Source organism: Monodelphis domestica, chromosome 2 (genome assembly GCF_027887165.1).
Source record: "Monodelphis domestica isolate mMonDom1 chromosome 2, mMonDom1.pri, whole genome shotgun sequence".
In the NCBI taxonomy this organism is placed as follows: Eukaryota; Metazoa; Chordata; class Mammalia; order Didelphimorphia; family Didelphidae; genus Monodelphis; species Monodelphis domestica.
The window spans coordinates 153,939,168-153,953,232 of record NC_077228.1 but is presented as its reverse complement, the minus strand read 5'-3'; the positions used below and the strand labels follow the sequence as shown (position 1 = coordinate 153,953,232).

Below are 14,065 nucleotides of genomic sequence, written 5' to 3'. Positions count from 1 at the left end.
ATTAATCTCTGCCTTAATCTATCCTCTATTTTATTCCCCCTCCCCCTTTCCTTTTCCTTCCTGTTTTCCTTGCTGAGTGAAATGTATTTCTGTGCATAACTGTGTGTGTGTGATCTCTCCTTCTTTGATCAGTTCAGATGAGGTTAAGGTTCAATCATTGACCTCTCCCCCAACCCCCTTCCTTATTCTTGGTATAGAATTCAATTCATAATATGGCATATAACTGCAAACCCCAATCATATGGGTTTCCCCCACTTTTCTCCCTCTCTCCCCATAATTCCTCTTCCTTTCTCTTTTTATTATTTTAAAAACATCAAAATATTAAAAACAAATTAAAAATTTCTAAGAGCCTTTCATTAGATAAGACCACTAATGATAGGATTCTGAGAGGACAGGTGTCATCTTCCCATCTCAAGGGAAGCGAACAGACATTTATTAAATACCTACTATGTGCCTGGCACATCAGTGCTAAGTGTTGTCTCATGTTAGAGACAAATATTGTCTCATGTTAGAATATAAACAGTTTATTTAATCACTTATGATTGTTGATCATATTTAACTTTTAATGTTAATTTCTAATCCTGTCTTTGTATTTGAGTATCAGCAGAATAGGAGTCAGTTTTTTCCCCAGCTCAACCAGCATGCCTTCTCCACAATAACCTAGAAAAAACACCAGACTGAATCTTATCAGGAAAATCAAGAAAAATTCACAGTGAGTCATTTTTCCAGTCAAGGGCCTCTAAGAAAGATAGACAGAGAGGGTATACTTTAGGGCAGAGGATGACCAGGATGCAACACAGAAGAAGTGGGGACCACTTCAGTGTCCAGGAAGGTAAGAAGACTGAGAATGAACACCAGGGCAGAAAGTGTCAGGACATAAAAAGATCCGAAAGAAAACCACGAACCAGGAAAGAATATGAACTGGCATCTCTGTTAACCCAGTTCCAGATCACAGTTCTGGCATGGAGAGGAGCAGTCTCAAGGGGGATGGGACCTAAAATTTTTAAAAATAAATAAAAGTAGAGGAAAATTGGGAAAAGAAATGAGAGCTATGCAAAAAAAGTGATGAAAATAACATTAACAGTGGTAAAAGGGTTATAAAATAATACTGAAAAAAACTACTCCTTTATGGCTATATGGTAGAAGAGGTCCAAAATATCCCTGAAGAGAATAACTTCTTAAAAATTAGAATTGACCAAGTGGAAGCTAATGACTCCACATGACAACAAGAAATAAGAAAATAAAGTATTAAAAAATTTTGAAAAATAGGACATGCAATACCTAGAAAATAGAATAAGGAGTTCATTTAATTATCATTGGACTACCTGAATGCCATGAGCAGCAACAAAAAGGAACATAGACATCATATTTAAAGAACTTAAAAAGGAAAACTTTTCAGATATCTTAGAACCAGGAGTCATAGAGGAAATCCACTAGTCACCTTAAAGAAATCCCCAAATTAAAATTCCCAGGAATATTATGGCATAAATGCAGAATTTCCAGATCAAGGAGAACTATTGCAAGAAAGCAGAAAGAATGAATTCAGGAACAATGGAATCAAAGTCAGGATCACAGAAGATTTAGCAACCACCAATTTAAAGTTATAGGGGCTTAGAATATGGTATTACAGAATGCAAAAGATCTAAGATTATAACCAAAAATAACCTACCCAGCAAAACTGAGTCTAATCCATAGAAGGAGAGAGGGGCTCAAGGGGTTTAAGGGAAAAAATGGACTTTTATTAAATAGAGGACTTTTAAAAAAATCCATACCTTCCATCTTAGAATCAATACTGCGTATTGGTTTCAAGGTAGAAGAGGAGTAAAGACTAGACAATGGAGTTTAGGTGCCTTGCCCAGGGTCACACAGCAAGGAAGTGTCTGGGGGCAGGTAAGAATCCATGACCTCCAATTTCTAGGCCTGGTTCTCAATTCACTGAGGTACTAGCTACTCCAAAAAGAGGACTTTTTTTTTTTAATTCTTATCTTCCATCTTAGAATCAATACCAGGTATTGGTTCCAAGGCAGAAGAGTGGTAAGGGTTAGGCAATGGGGGTTAAGTGACTTGCCCAGGATCATACAGCTGAAGTGTCTGAGGCCACCAAATCTGAAACTAGGACCTTTTGTAATCCACTGAGCCACCTAGCTGCCCCCCAGAATTTTTTAATAAAATAGTGAACTTTCAAAAAGTCTCATGAGCAGACCATAGCTAAATAGAAAATCTGAGAGCAGCTTCTGTGTGATTCAACTATTCTGGCATAATGGAAAAAGAAGAATTTAAGAGGAAGAAAAGGGAAAATTATTTCACATAAATGAGGTACATGGGTGTAGTTTATATAGTGGAGAGGGTAGTGGAAGATAGCAGGTAACACTTTAATTTCATTCTCATCTGAATTAGTACAAAGAGGGGAAAATAAAAATACATAAACAGTAAGGTACAAAAATTCATCTTACCTAATAGGGAACTAGGAGGGAAAGGGGTTTAGAAAAAAAAGTGAGGGGTGAAACAAGAAGGCTAGTCTAAGGGAATCAGTTGTCAGAATCAAAACAAGTTCTTAAAGAATAGATAGGATTAAAAAGGTAAGAAAACATATGTATAAAAGAATAGGATGAAAGCTAATACACAATTAGTGAATGAGATTAGTTTACCCCTAAAACTTAAGATAGCAGACTGGATTAGAAATCCAGCAACATATTTACAAGAAACATACCTGAAACAGAAAGATAGAGTTAAAGAAAAAGGGTCTGGAGCTACAATCTATTGTGTTTCAAACAATAATTTCATTAAAGATATTGACAACAGTCAACATATCCAAATTTGTGGGATGTACCCAAAGAAGTACCTAGGGAAAATTTTACATCTCAAAATAGTTACACATCAATAAAAGAAAGAAAAAAAACATCAATAAATTGGGTGAGCAATTAAAAAAACTAGATAAATAACAAAAACCTCCAATTAAATACCAAAATAGAAATCCTGAGTATCAAAGGAGAGATCAAAATTAAATCAAATTAGATCAAAACAAAATTAAAAGAAAAAAGAAATAATTGAACTAACAATAAGACTAAGGTGGTTTAAAAAAAAACAACTACAATAAAATATATAAACTGGCTGATTTTATTTTTTAAAAGAAAACAAAGTATTAGTATAAAAAATGTCAAAGGTCAATTCATAACCAATGGAGAGGAAATAAAAGCTATTATTAGGAGTTATCTTGCTCAACCATAGGTCAATAAAACTGATCATCGAAATTAAATGGAAGAATATTTACAAAAAGACAAATTAACATAACAGGGAACAGAATATTTACATTATTTTATCTTAGTAAAAGAAATTGAACAACCCATAAATGAGCTCTCTAAGGAAAAAAATGCCAGGTTCAGATATGTTTACAAATGACTTTTACAAAACATTTAATAATAATTAATTCCAATTTTACTATTTAAAAAAATAGGTAAAGAAGTCCTTCTACCACAGAAACATGGAATCAAAACTAAGAAAGAAAACTATAAGATTTCCCTAATAAATGTTGATGCAAAAAATGTAAGTAAAATATTAGCAAGGAGATTTACAACACTATATATCACAAAGATCATACACTATGACCAGGTGCAATTTGTATAAGAAATGCAGAATTGGTTCAATTTTGGGAAAACTATAATTGTAATTGAACATATTAATAAGAAAAATATCAAATCACATAATTATTTTAATAGCATAAAACTTTGACAAAATACCATATATGTTCCTGGTTTTTATTTTTTAAAAATAAGCACTAGGAAGCACAGAAATAAGTGACATTTTTCTTAAATTGATAAGTAATATTTATCTAAAACTAAGAGCAAGTATTATTTGTAATGGAGATATGCTAGAAACTTTTCTAATTAAATCAGAAGTGAAGGAAGTCCATAATCACCATTACTATTTAATACTAGCAATGCTATCTATCACAAGATAAGAAAAAGAAATTGAAAGACTAACATAGCCAATGAGGAAACAAAATATTTTTGCAGATGATAATAATGGTTTCATTAGAAAACCACAGAGTTAACTAAAAAACATTAATCAAAACAACTTCAGCAAAGCTGTAGGATAGAAAATAAACCTATGAAAATCATTGGCATTTTTAATATTACCAATAAAATCCAGCAGAGAGAGAAATTCCACTTAAATTAATAAAGTATAAAATATCATAGGAGCCTACCTGCCAAGTCACACAAGGGAACTATATGAACACAATTACAAAACATTTTGTAGCTGATTCTTAAATTTTATTTTCATTTCTAAAATCTCCCCTTCACCCCATCCCCACTCTTTGAATACATCCTTTTTACATTTGAAGTCATGTAGAACATTTCTTCATTAGCCATGTTCAAAAGTGGGGGAGAATAACAAGAAAAATAAAGAAAAAATAAATATGTACTTCAAACTGCATACTCTGAGTCCATCAGATCTCTATCTAGAGGTGCATAACATTACACATCATAAATCCTTTGGAGATGTGGTGGAACATTGACTTGTTAAAGAGTTACTTTGAAGAGTTTTTCATAGTTGATAATCCTAGAAAATATTCACCACAAATAAAGATACCTAAATAATTGGAAAAATAGGATAGGGTGAATCAATATAATAAAAATGACATCAGTATATGAATTAATTGCTTATTTAGTGTCCTACCAATCAAACTACCAAAGAATTACTTTATAGAGCTAGAAAAAAAAACAATTCATTTTGAGTCACAAAGGTTCAAAGTTATCAATCAAGTCAATGAAAAAAATGGGAAGGAGAAAAATAACTGCTTGATTACATGGGTCAAGGGGGATATGATTGGGAATATAGACCCTAAATGAACATCCTAGAGCAAACATCAACAGCATGGAAATAGGTTCTGATCAAAGACACATGTAATACCCATTGGAATTGCACGAGGCTATGGGAAGGGTGGGGGGGAGGGGAGGGAGGAATAGAATATGATTTTTGTAACCAAGGAATAATGTTTGAAATTGACTAAATACAATTTTAATCAATTACTTAATTAATTAAAAATGGGAAGGAAGAGGCCAGTCGTTTGTTGGTACTTGGTAAGAAATAGAGAAATTGATCAACAGTGATTGTATTCTAGATATTACATAGAATAAGGAATCCTTGAAAAATGGAGTCTAATATATAAGGCCCTTAAAAAAAACAGTTGGGGGGAGGCAGCGTCAATATGGCGGCTTAGAGACAGCAATAGCTCAGACCTATGTAAACCCTTCCTCACCAATCAAAAACAAAATGCTTTGAGGGGACTGAAAACCAAATCTAACAACAGGAAAGAACTATACCATGGCAAATGAGCACAATAAGTGTGTATTTGATAAATTCAAAGAGTCACTAGAATTAAGAGGGATTGGGAAAGGCTTCCTGCAGAAAGTGGGATTTTAATTGGGAATTCAAGAAAGCTAGGAGGCAGAAATGAAGGAGAGCATTCCAAGACTGAGAAACAGTCAGAGAAAACTCCTAGAGCTGAGATGAGTGTCTCTTCAATGGAACAGCTAGTAGGCTAGTGTGAGTCAAAGACTATATAAAGTGGGGCAAAGAAAAATAAGGTGCAAAAAAGAATAGAGAAGGGGCAGTGTTGTTCCAGTTGTAACCGTGACACCTTGGCACTTGGATTCTTTATTTTTGGATGCATACAATATTTTTTTTTTTACCCTAGTTTCTCTGGATTTTGGTTTTAATGCTTCTGAAAATTTTGCTTTTCTAGTTTCTTTCAGGAAATGACCAGCAGATTCTTTCTCTCACTTTGCCCTCTGGTTTTAAGAGATATGGGCAGATTTCTTTTTATGAATTCTTGAAATATGCAATAAAGGCAATTTTCTTCTTTGATCATAGCTTTCAGGTAGTCTAATGATTCCTAAATTATCTTTTCTCAATCTCTTTTTCAGGTCAGTCATTTTTTGCTATGAGATACCTTACATTTTCTTCCACTTTGTTCAATCATGAAGTCTAATTTTCAGGGAATTTGTAGTTTGGTAAGATTTTACAAAACACTCCTTTTCTTTTTTATTTATTTTAATTTTTAAATTTTTTATTTTTCTAGAAGACAATTTACATAAAATCCCCCTTTAATTTAGTGTGACAAGTTCCCACAATAAACTACTTAAAAGAGCAGCTTTGGTCAAGAATGGAATGAAACAGCCAATCAAAAAGATATCACTGTTGATTTTTTTTAAACCAATAGGATCACCAATTATGTTAAAAAAACAACAATAACAAAACATCTGCAAGGGGTATTTTCTCAGTGTTGGCTTGTGGTAGGGTCTTTCCCATCTTCATGCAAGTGCTCAAGCTGCATTCTGTCAAATGTCTGTCATGCTAGAGAGTGGAAATACAGCTTCACATGATTCGTAGCCCTTGGATCGAAGGCTCTAAAGTCTTGAAATCCCAAATTGTCATAGCTCCATCAATGCCAGTGGTGCAAAATTTGCGGCAGTCTTGCTTGTCCACTTCATAAATAGACACTTGGGTGATACTGTTTTGGTGTAGTGTGTCTAGAGCAGTGTTGCGATCCTTGGTTGTGGGTCTCTTGTCCATGTTGCGGAAGCGTTCCATGGCAGAGATGTTGTGCTGAATGCTCTGTTTTGGAATGTCTAATTTGGACACGAAGGTCAAGGGGCCACGATCATCATAATTAAACAGCATCGGGCAGCAGTCATGGCCAGCAGCCACCACGCTACTCTCAGAGACAAACGACACACTCAGGAGTGGGAGGAACTCTGTTTTCAGCTGTGAAACCATCATATTTTTAGAGGCATCAGCAACTGATACAGTACTATCCTGGCTGACCCAAATGAGGCGGTTCCCACTGGCAGAGAAACTGACCCCATGGACCCAACCACCACTACCAGTAACACCAAACTCTGACATCAGTTGACCAAAAGGCATCTTGGTACCCCATGTGGTACTGGCTAGTTTTTCATCAACTTCTTTAATGTAGGCAGAAAATACTCTGCATTTGAAGTCACAAGGTCCAGCAGCCAGCAAAACATTGTTGGGGTGCCAGTCCAAACTAAGGACAGTAGAACGAACTGGCTTTTTTATGTGTTTGCTCACCCACCAGTCATTTTCAGACTCAAAGTAGCACACAGAAATCAGTCAAGCTCCACTACCTACAGCAAATTTATTCTCCAGGGGAGACCATTTCACAAAGGTGGCTGCACGATTAATCCTCAAGATCACCAAGGCTGGCTTCCAGATTCCATCTTTCTGACTCCAGACATAGGCATTGCGGTCTGCCCCACATGTTACAATGCAATCGCTCTTGGGAGCCCAGTCAATACCTGTGATGTATCCATTGTGCTCCTGCAGTTCATGGGCTTTCATCCATTGGTTCCCATTCTTCTTGTAGATGTGGAGTTCATGATTATTAGGACTAAGGGCAATCTGGGTACAGTCTCTGTTCCAAGCATGGCAGGTGATTGGCTCTAGTAAAAATTGATGTAAGCACATTATTCTTAGTGTTTTCAAAAGGGAAAAAGCTGGGATGGGGAGGGTGCAGACCAGCCCTTGAGCGGAGGATTCAAAGATAAGCTCCCAGGAGGAAGACCCGGGAGGGAGCGGCTGACAGGGATCCTGGAAATGGGCACAGTCCAAAATACTCCTTTTCTAATTTTTTTCCCACAGATCAAATTTTTTTTTTGCTTTAGTGCTTTCATTTATTAAAACAAAATTAAAATCTTAATACAAATTCTTCATTTCTTCCAGAAATTCTATTTCAACTTGTACTTAAGCTATTTTTATTTTTTCCTCAAGGCTTTGCTTCTATATTTTTTAGAGTCATTTACTTCTGGGTTTGTGTTTTGAGCATCTCTTTGCCATAATAGCTTTTGGGGAAGAAGTCAGGAGGTCATGCTCATTTTTCCAGCTTATTTATAGACTTCAGATGGCTACATAGGCTGACAGTTTTGAGGAAAGTATTAAAGAAAATAAAAGAGAAAAGCCTACAACCAAGAATAACATACCTAGCAAATCTGAGTGTCATTTTACTGGAGGAAAATGATGTTTAGTGAAAAGACTTCAAAAGATTCTTGATAAAATTTCCAAAATTAAATACTTTGAAATGCAAACATAGAAGACAAGAAAAAAAATTCAATATATTTAAAGAATTGGAAGTCATTATGAAATGTCTAGGCTAAGTTCATATCTTCTACATTCCTACTACTACTTTTTTGGGGAAATGAGAAATACCTCTGGCTGAGGCAAGTTTTCATTGCTTCCAAAATGATCTATTCCAAGGCAAAGTCAGATTGCTTTTCTGAGTGCTAAAAGTATCTGACTTGGGTTTGGGTCTGAGACATATTTCTATGAGATTGTCCTGGGTAAAGTTCTAGTAGATTGATGTTAATTCACAACAGGATTGCAAGCTCTTCTTTTAGTCTGAATTTATTATCTGGCTATTCTGCTATAGGCTTCAGACTGGGCTAGAGGTTAAAATTGTGGAATCCTTTCCTTTTCCCTTTCCTCCCTACCACATACCACTTTTCTCCTGGGGTCAGAGCCACACAGTTACTATTTGCTTCTGAACTTGCTCTCTGTTTAGTAAAAAGTTTAGAGTTTGCCATTGCTCCTCACATTCCTAAGCACAGCTCCCCGTCTTAGTTTGTCCTGGATCTGTGACCTAGAGCTAAGTAGTGAGTAGCCAAGTCTGCACAGGGTTGGTCCGTTCAGTGTGTGTGGCCTCCTCTTACCCTAGCACACAGCCTCATCCTTCTTTCAGGCCCTGTGCTATAATGTTTCACTCATTATATATACCTATAATGTTTCACTGGCATTTCACCATCTCCATTATCCATAGACTTTCCTATCTATGCTCACTCAGACTGAAAAAATGACTCACTGTGACTTTCTTTTCTAGATCCTGGTGAGTTGTAGGAGAGAGCTTGGCAATATTTCTACTATGCTATCACCTTGGATCCTTCTGCTGTATACATGAAAAAAATTAAATTGTATTTGTATTGATACCATTCTAAAATGTAATATTCAGTTCCAACCATATTCTTTTCCCATCCATTTCCAATGAGGTAGTTACTATAACCAAAATTTAAAATGAAAAGAAAAAAAGGCAGTTGAGTAATACATTGAACCACTAACCCAGTGAAGGGATAGAGGTACATTTTCTTAATGCTTCCCTGTATCCATGTCTAATTATTTTAATTAATGGTGTTCAGTTTGTTTTATTCTTCTCATTTATATTATTATAGTCAATAAATACTGTTTTCTGAATTCTGCATCAGGTGATATGTCTTCTTATCCTCCAAATTACTCATATTTGCTTTTTTTGCTACAGTAATATTCCACTACATTAATATGTATTATTTGTATGTGTATGTGTATGTATATGTATAATTAATAATTCTCAATATATAGGCACCCATTTTGTTTCTAGTTCTTTATGCCCCTAAAAGAACTGATGTGAATATTTTAATACATATGGAATATTTATTTAGATTCTGTGATATACTTATATGTTATTGTGGGATATTTGAATCTAAGGGTATGGACAGGGATTTAGCATCTGCTTTGTCCTCTTTTCCTTCTACACTTGTCCAGAGTCCAAGATCCAAAACCTTGAGCTTTGACTCTGGGAGAGATAATTTACTTATATTTTTGGAGTAAGCTGTCCGGCTAAGGAGATGATCTGCCTAAGGGTTGGAGAGAAAGCACCCTAAATATACTTTATCCTTCTATGACTAGTCAGACTATAGAGATTCTAATAAAGCTATGGTGGCAAATCTATGGCATGCATGCCCGAGGAGCACTCAGAGCTCTCTCTGTGGGCACATTCATCATCATGGCACAGACTTCACCAGAGTTCATTATTAGAAAGCCAGAGGGACACAGGGCCAGGCTGCTTCCCTCCCCATCTCCACATGTACCTGAGGACATTTCTCATATCACTGTACTAAAGTCTATCTTCAAGAGGAGGTGTGACTGTGGATTTTTCTACTCTAAAGACATTATTCAGGCAATCACCTCTTGTGGAAATTTTGACCTGTCCACTTTACTTCTGTAAGTACTGTTTTCTCAGGAATCACTGCTACTGAAGAACCAGAAAAGAAAGTTCTCAAAATCAAAGTTCTTTACTGGTGAATGATTAAACATCCAAACTGGATGTAATTTTTATTAGTAGAAATAAACTTAAAGAAGATGCATTGCTATCTGCTTTGCTGTTGAATAGTGTGGGTCACTAAGATTTTCTGACTCGATCTGACTTGCAGCTAAAACCTAAATGGGTATCTTTCACTATTAGAAAGTGAGTTCACACTAATACACTCTTGGTGGAACTATGAACTGATCCAACCCTTTTGGAGAACAATTTAGAATTATACCCAGAGTTTTAAAACTGTGTAATACCATTGTTTGATTTCCCAAAGAGATCAAGGAAAAAGGGAAAGAACCTATATATTCCAAAATATTTATAGCAGTTCTCTTTGTGGTGGCAAAGAATTCGAAACTGAGGGGATGCCCATCAATTGGAGAATGGTTAAACAAATTGTCATATATGATTGTGATGGAATAATATTATACCATAAGAAATGATAGGCAGGCTAATTTTTTTAAAAATTAGAAAGAACTACACAGGATAATGAACAATGAAATGAGTAGAACCAAGAGAACCTTATACACAGCAAGAGAATTAATACTGGAATAATTGTGAATATAACCTAAAAGTGAAAAGAGTGAAAGATGGAAACATGAAAGGCTTAATTTGTATGAACATGTTGGTCAACCGGGAGATACTTTATATGATATAGGGAGGGTGGGAGAGGCCAGGGCTTATAATGTAGCTATGAAGTAAACTAAACATAGAAGAGACTTGTGATTTCTTTTATATGTAATCTTTTTCTTTGTATATAGAAATGCTTGCTTTATTTGGTTTTGTAAAATTTGTAATTAAATTTTGTAAATTAAAATAAAAAAACATAAATAAATAAATAAATAAATAAATAAAAAAGACTTTAAAAATTTAAAAAGTGAGCTCCTTAAAATTAGAGTCTGTCTTGATTTTTTAATATGAATCTAGCCTTTAGCATAGGTTTTTACATGGTATTTGCTAAATAAATTATTTTTCATTCATTCATTATCTGCCCTGACACTATGCAAATTTTGTTCCTTACCCAGCTTCATACTCACCTAACCCTGTCACCCCACACCTTTTTACCTCAGAAGTTGATAATGAAACCAACATTACCACTTCCTGCCAAACTGGTCATCTAAAAGGAGGCAGACCTTCCAGCTTCCACATATTTACTACAGTCAAAACCTGAAACACTAGACTAGTATGGTCAAAAAATTCAATGAAAAATTATAGGAAATAACTTCTTCCATCCCTATAACTAGAAGTCCACATAAAATATGAAGGAAGAATCATCCAGCAAAGCAAGTACCAGCATGACCAGAAATAGAAAATACATAGCCTTCATTGCTCTGTCTGGCAGCAGCAACAGTGGAGGCTCACCCTCCCTGCCCCTCTCAAAGTCCCAGGATTCAGAAAGTCCCACAATGGTCAGAAACCTTGGAAGTGATTAGAAGCAGTGATAATCAATGCTGTATGGTAGCAATAAGATAGAGATCTTTACAGCATCTGGAACCTCCAATGTCTCTAGCACTCTGTCCTGAGACACTGGAAAGTGCTCTGAAGACCTATCTCTCTGAATCTCAAAGATGGGGTGCTTATGCTCAAGACAGAGAAATTAATACAAAAATGCAGGAATCCTAGCTCAAGACCAAATAGGGCCAATCACCTTACCTCAAATTTCAGCAGAATTCAGAATATTCTCCAATTATGGGGTATTAGCTTAGATTCTAGTTCTTTTTTTTTTAACCTGTCACTTGACAATGACACCCAACTCCAATCTCCACTTGTTCCTCTGTTGAATTGAAATATTTCTATACCATACTTTGTGTATGTGTCATGTGTATATGTTCAACTTTTTTTTGAAAAATGGGGATCAGGAAGTTTTTAATAATCTAAAGATATAGGAGACACAATGTTGAGTTTGAAGAACTATAACTATAATTTTGCATTCTCTATTTGGAAGTTTTGAGAAGAGGAGAATTATGAAAGAAGACTAGAAAGGTAGGTAGGGTTAGATCATGGATATTTTTATGCTAGGCAGAGAAATTTATATTTTACTCTGAAGGAATAGGGAGCCATTAAAGACTTTTGAGGAGAGGAGTGACATGACTAGACTAGTGCCTTACAAAGATAATTTTGGAGCAGATGAAGCACTACACCTGAGTACCCCCAACATTCCCTTCAAACAACTTTAAGGCTTCAAATTGAATTCTGGAGTAGTAAAGCCAACAAAAGGTCAGGTTGAGACATTTTTTCTGCCCAATATACCTTACAAGGTCACAAGAAAAAGTCTATAACACAAGGGGGAGAGGCTGGCCCAGAACCCACATGGCAGCAATACCAGTAGGGAGCCTTAGAGATGGTGACAATAGGAGTAGCAGTTTCTGGACCTCTTGGGCCAAAGATGGTAAGGGGATAGGGCAACTGGTCAAATAGAGGAGAACACTGTACTAATGCTGGGAACAAAGTCATACAGTCTGACAACTCCACTGCCATTATCCCCATCTGGGTTACAGTTGAAGGAATAAAAATAAGTAATGAAGAAACAAAGGTGTCACTCTTTGCAGATGATATGATGGTTTTATAGGGAATCCTAGAAAAGCAACTAAAAAAGTTAGTTGAAACAATTAACAATGTTAGTAAAGTTTCAAAATATAAAACAAACTCACATAAAACATCAGTATTTCTGTACGTAACCAACAAAACTTAGCAGAAAGAGACAGAAAGAGAAATTTCACTTAAAATAACTGCAGACGACATAAACTATTTGGGAATATACCTCTCAAGACCAATCTAAGAATTCTTTTACTATAACTACAAAATGCTTTTCTTACAAATACAGATATAAACAATTGTAGAGTTAGAAAAACATAACAAAATTCATCTGAAGGATAAAAGGTCAAGAATATTAAGGGAATCAATGAAAAAATGTGAAGGAAGGCATCCTAGCAGTACCAGATTTCAAATTATATTATAGAGAAGTAAATATAAAGACAATCTGGAATTGGCTAAAAAATTGAGTGATAGGTCAGTGCTACAGATTAGGTACACAATACATGACAATGACTATAATAATATAGTGTTTAATAAAATCAAATAATCAGGCTTTGGGAGTAAGAATTCACCATTTGACAAAACTTACGGGGAAAACTGGAAAGCAGTCTGGTAGAAACTGGCATAGACCAATATCTCACATTGTAAACCAAAATAAGTCAAAATGGGGAAACGATTTAAATATAAAGGGTGATATAATTTCCCCCACACCCAAAATCCTTTCTTTCTTAGTAGCAACTCTAAGACAGAAGGGTATGGGCTAGATAAATGAGGTTAAATGACTTGCCCAGCTAGGTCACATGGCCAGAAAGTATTTGAAACTACATTTGCATCCAGGTCCTCCTAACTCCAAGTTTGGTGCTCTACCCACTCTGCCACCAAGCTGTTCCAAAGAGTGATATTGTAAGCAAATTAGGGTAGCATGAAAAAACTTGTCAGATTGATGGAAAAGTGAAGAGTTTGTGACCAAACAAGAAATAGAGAGGATCACAGGAAACAAAATGAATAAATTTATTACATGAGACTAAGAAGGTTTTGTACAAACAAAATCAATGCAGCCAAGATTAGAAGGAAAGAAGAAAACTGGGGGAAAATATTTTATAGCAATTCTCTTTTATAAAGGCATTATTTCTCATACCGAGGGAACTAAGTCAAATTTATAAAATAAATGTCATCCAATTGATAAGTGGTCAAGAATATGAACAGGTAATTTTCAGATAAAGAAATCAAAGTTATCAATAATCACATGAAAAATGCTCTAAAGAACTATTTATTAGAGAAGTACAAATTAAAACAACTCTGAGGTAATACCTTATACTTAACAGATTGGATAACATAACAGAAGAAAATAACAAATGTTGGAGGGAATGAGGAAAAATAGGTACACTAATG

The 14,065-nt window shown here is 35.3% G+C and overlaps 1 protein-coding gene across 1 annotated transcript; it reads right to left on the bottom strand.

Moving 5' to 3' along the window:
• Positions 1-3,113: 3,113 nt before the first annotated feature.
• LOC130457164 (actin-related protein 2/3 complex subunit 1A-like) lies at positions 3,114-10,902 on the bottom strand. Its single transcript, XM_056816121.1, is given in 1 exon segment — positions 3,114-10,902. A coding segment is annotated over 1 exon segment (1,113 nt). The 5' UTR covers positions 7,492-10,902; the 3' UTR covers positions 3,114-6,378.
• Positions 10,903-14,065: the final 3,163 nt, after the last annotated feature.